This window comes from Corticium candelabrum, chromosome 14 (assembly GCF_963422355.1).
Source record: "Corticium candelabrum chromosome 14, ooCorCand1.1, whole genome shotgun sequence".
Lineage (NCBI taxonomy): Eukaryota > Metazoa > Porifera > Homoscleromorpha > Homosclerophorida > Plakinidae > Corticium > Corticium candelabrum.
The window spans coordinates 7,990,850-7,993,349 of record NC_085098.1 but is presented as its reverse complement, the minus strand read 5'-3'; the positions used below and the strand labels follow the sequence as shown (position 1 = coordinate 7,993,349).

General features: G+C 41.4%; 1 protein-coding gene across 1 annotated transcript in view; it reads right to left on the bottom strand.

The window, feature by feature from the left end:
• Positions 1 to 583: 583 nt before the first annotated feature.
• The window catches only part of LOC134190420 (dynein axonemal assembly factor 6-like), a gene marked incomplete at its 5' end in the record, with an annotated part of 3,667 nt that continues 1,750 nt past the window's right edge, over positions 584 to 2,500 (bottom strand). Inside the window, 2 exons of the mRNA XM_062658873.1 lie at positions 584 to 801; positions 861 to 946. Coding sequence (XP_062514857.1) covers positions 675 to 801; positions 861 to 946 — 213 coding nt within the window. The remainder of the gene's footprint in view (positions 802 to 860; positions 947 to 2,500) is intronic.

Sequence of the window (2,500 nt, the reverse complement as noted above, 5' to 3'; positions counted from 1 at the left end):
CACACACACACACACACACACACACACACACACACACACACACACACACACACACACACACACACACACACACACACACACACACACACACACACACCTAAAAATAAAATCCTAAATGTCAGGAGCTGCCTCTCAGAGGTCACGCCCCCAGCTGTTAAGCTGGGCCCTGTGCGTTACTCAGGGAAATCTGGGCCTGCGCTAGCAAACTCCTGGAGCCGGGTCAGGCACTCACAGGAGCACCGACTTGTGAAGCCAACTGTGGTGTGAGCACCTGAAGTCTCACCGGGACCCCAGTGGCTGATGTCACGTCACAGCCGATGGCCGCTTAGGACTCCAGTCAATGACCAGGTACTCATTTATACTCCTGAGTCAAGAGAAGTAAATGTGTGTTAGTTTCTTGCTTTAGGAAATTATGCCATAGCTCGCCATCACTGTGACTTGAACTTGCGACCCTTCAAGGTCACGGATGTAAACACTCCATAACTATCGCATCACACCACACACACACACACACACACACACACACACACACACACACACACACACACACACACACACACCTCCATCGTTTTCATTCCCAACCTTCACACATCAAGTATATAATTTCCACTCTGTTTAAACTTTAAATAATTAATATCAAATGCTGCATATCTAACCACAGTAAACCACACCATCTAAACTTGCAAGAAATCATACTCTCTTATCATTCGAAGGGTTACAGTCAACACATTTTTTGACTCGTCCCATTGTGCCTTGCCATTCTTACTGTCAACTTGATGTGGCAAAGGAAGGCCTAGTTTACTGTAGAAATAACTACGATCAACTACATGCTGATTGTCTCACATTTGTTGTGGTCTTACTGATGAGGTGTCCGACAGTCAAGGAATGTGTCAGTGACATCAAGTTGGACATCAGAGTACTTCACACCAGGCAGTTTGATTTTAACCTGAAAAGTTGAGAAAAAGTGTGTTTACTGTACTGTATAGACAATGATGTGGAGAAAATATTATTTAATAGAGAAACATGCAAACAGACATTCACAAAAGCAGATGGACTGACAGACAGACAGACAGACAAAACTGACAGACAAACACACAGACAGACAAACTGACAGACAGACAAACAGACAGACAGAAAAACTGACAGACAGACAAACAGACAGATAAAAAAAACAGACAGACAGACAAACTGACAGACAGGAAAACAGACAGACAGACAAACTGACGGACAGACAGAAAAACAGACAAACTGACAGACAGACAAACAGACAGACACACAAATAGACAGACAAACAGACAGACTGACAGACAGACAAACAGACAGACTGACAAACTGACAAACTGACAGACAGACAGACAAACTGACAGACAGACAAACAAACAGACAGACAGACAGATTGTTATATTTGAACTCTTACTCTACCAATAACAATCGCTAACTTTACGTATGCATAACAATAACAGTCAATGAACAAAATGTTGAATGTCTTTATCATATAGAAAGTCATCAAAATTGCACTTAGACAACTTTGACAACTTTTTAAAAATCACACCAGAGTTGCAAGATAGTACAACTACAGACAGTTGCTTTCTCCATCTATCTCTAAAGTCTGTTTTGCTGCTCTTTCAATTTGCATCTTTTGAAAGTTTGGAGATCTTATCGAAATAGTCTTCAGCCATAGGGCCCCAAAAGCCAAAGTGTTCAAAAACCAGTGGAATACATGTTGTATCAGATCCTGCTATAGACTGCTGTTGACCATATTTTGTCATTTGCGTTTTTCTCTCATCACAAACAAATAGACAGACAAACAGACAGACAGACACACAAATAAACAGACAGACAAACAACAAACAAACAGACATACGCACAAATATAGCCAGACAGACAAACAGCAAACAGACAGACAGACAGACAGACAGACGCACAAATATAGCCAGACAGCCAGACAGACACACAGATAAACAGACAGACAAACAACAAACAGACAGACAAACGCACAAATATAGCCAGACAGACACACAGATAAACAGACAGACAAACAGCAAACAGACAGACAGACAGACAGACAGATAAACAGACAGACAAACAAAAAACAGACAGACAGACAGATAAACAGACAGACAAACAAAAAACAGACAGACAGATGCACAAATATAGCCAGACAGACAGACAGACACACAGATAAACAGACAGACAAATAACAAACAGACAGACAGACAGACAGATAAACAGACAGACAAACAGAAAACAGACAGACAGACGCACAAATATAGCCAGACAGACAAACAGCAAACAGACAGACAAACAGACAGACAGACACACAAATATAGCCAGACAGACAGATAGACACACAGATAAACAGACAGACAAACAACAAACAGACAGACAGACATACAGATAAACAGACAGACAGACATACAGATAAACAGACAGACAGACAGACAGACGCACAAATATAGCCAGACAGACAGACAGACACACAGATAAGCAGACAGACAAA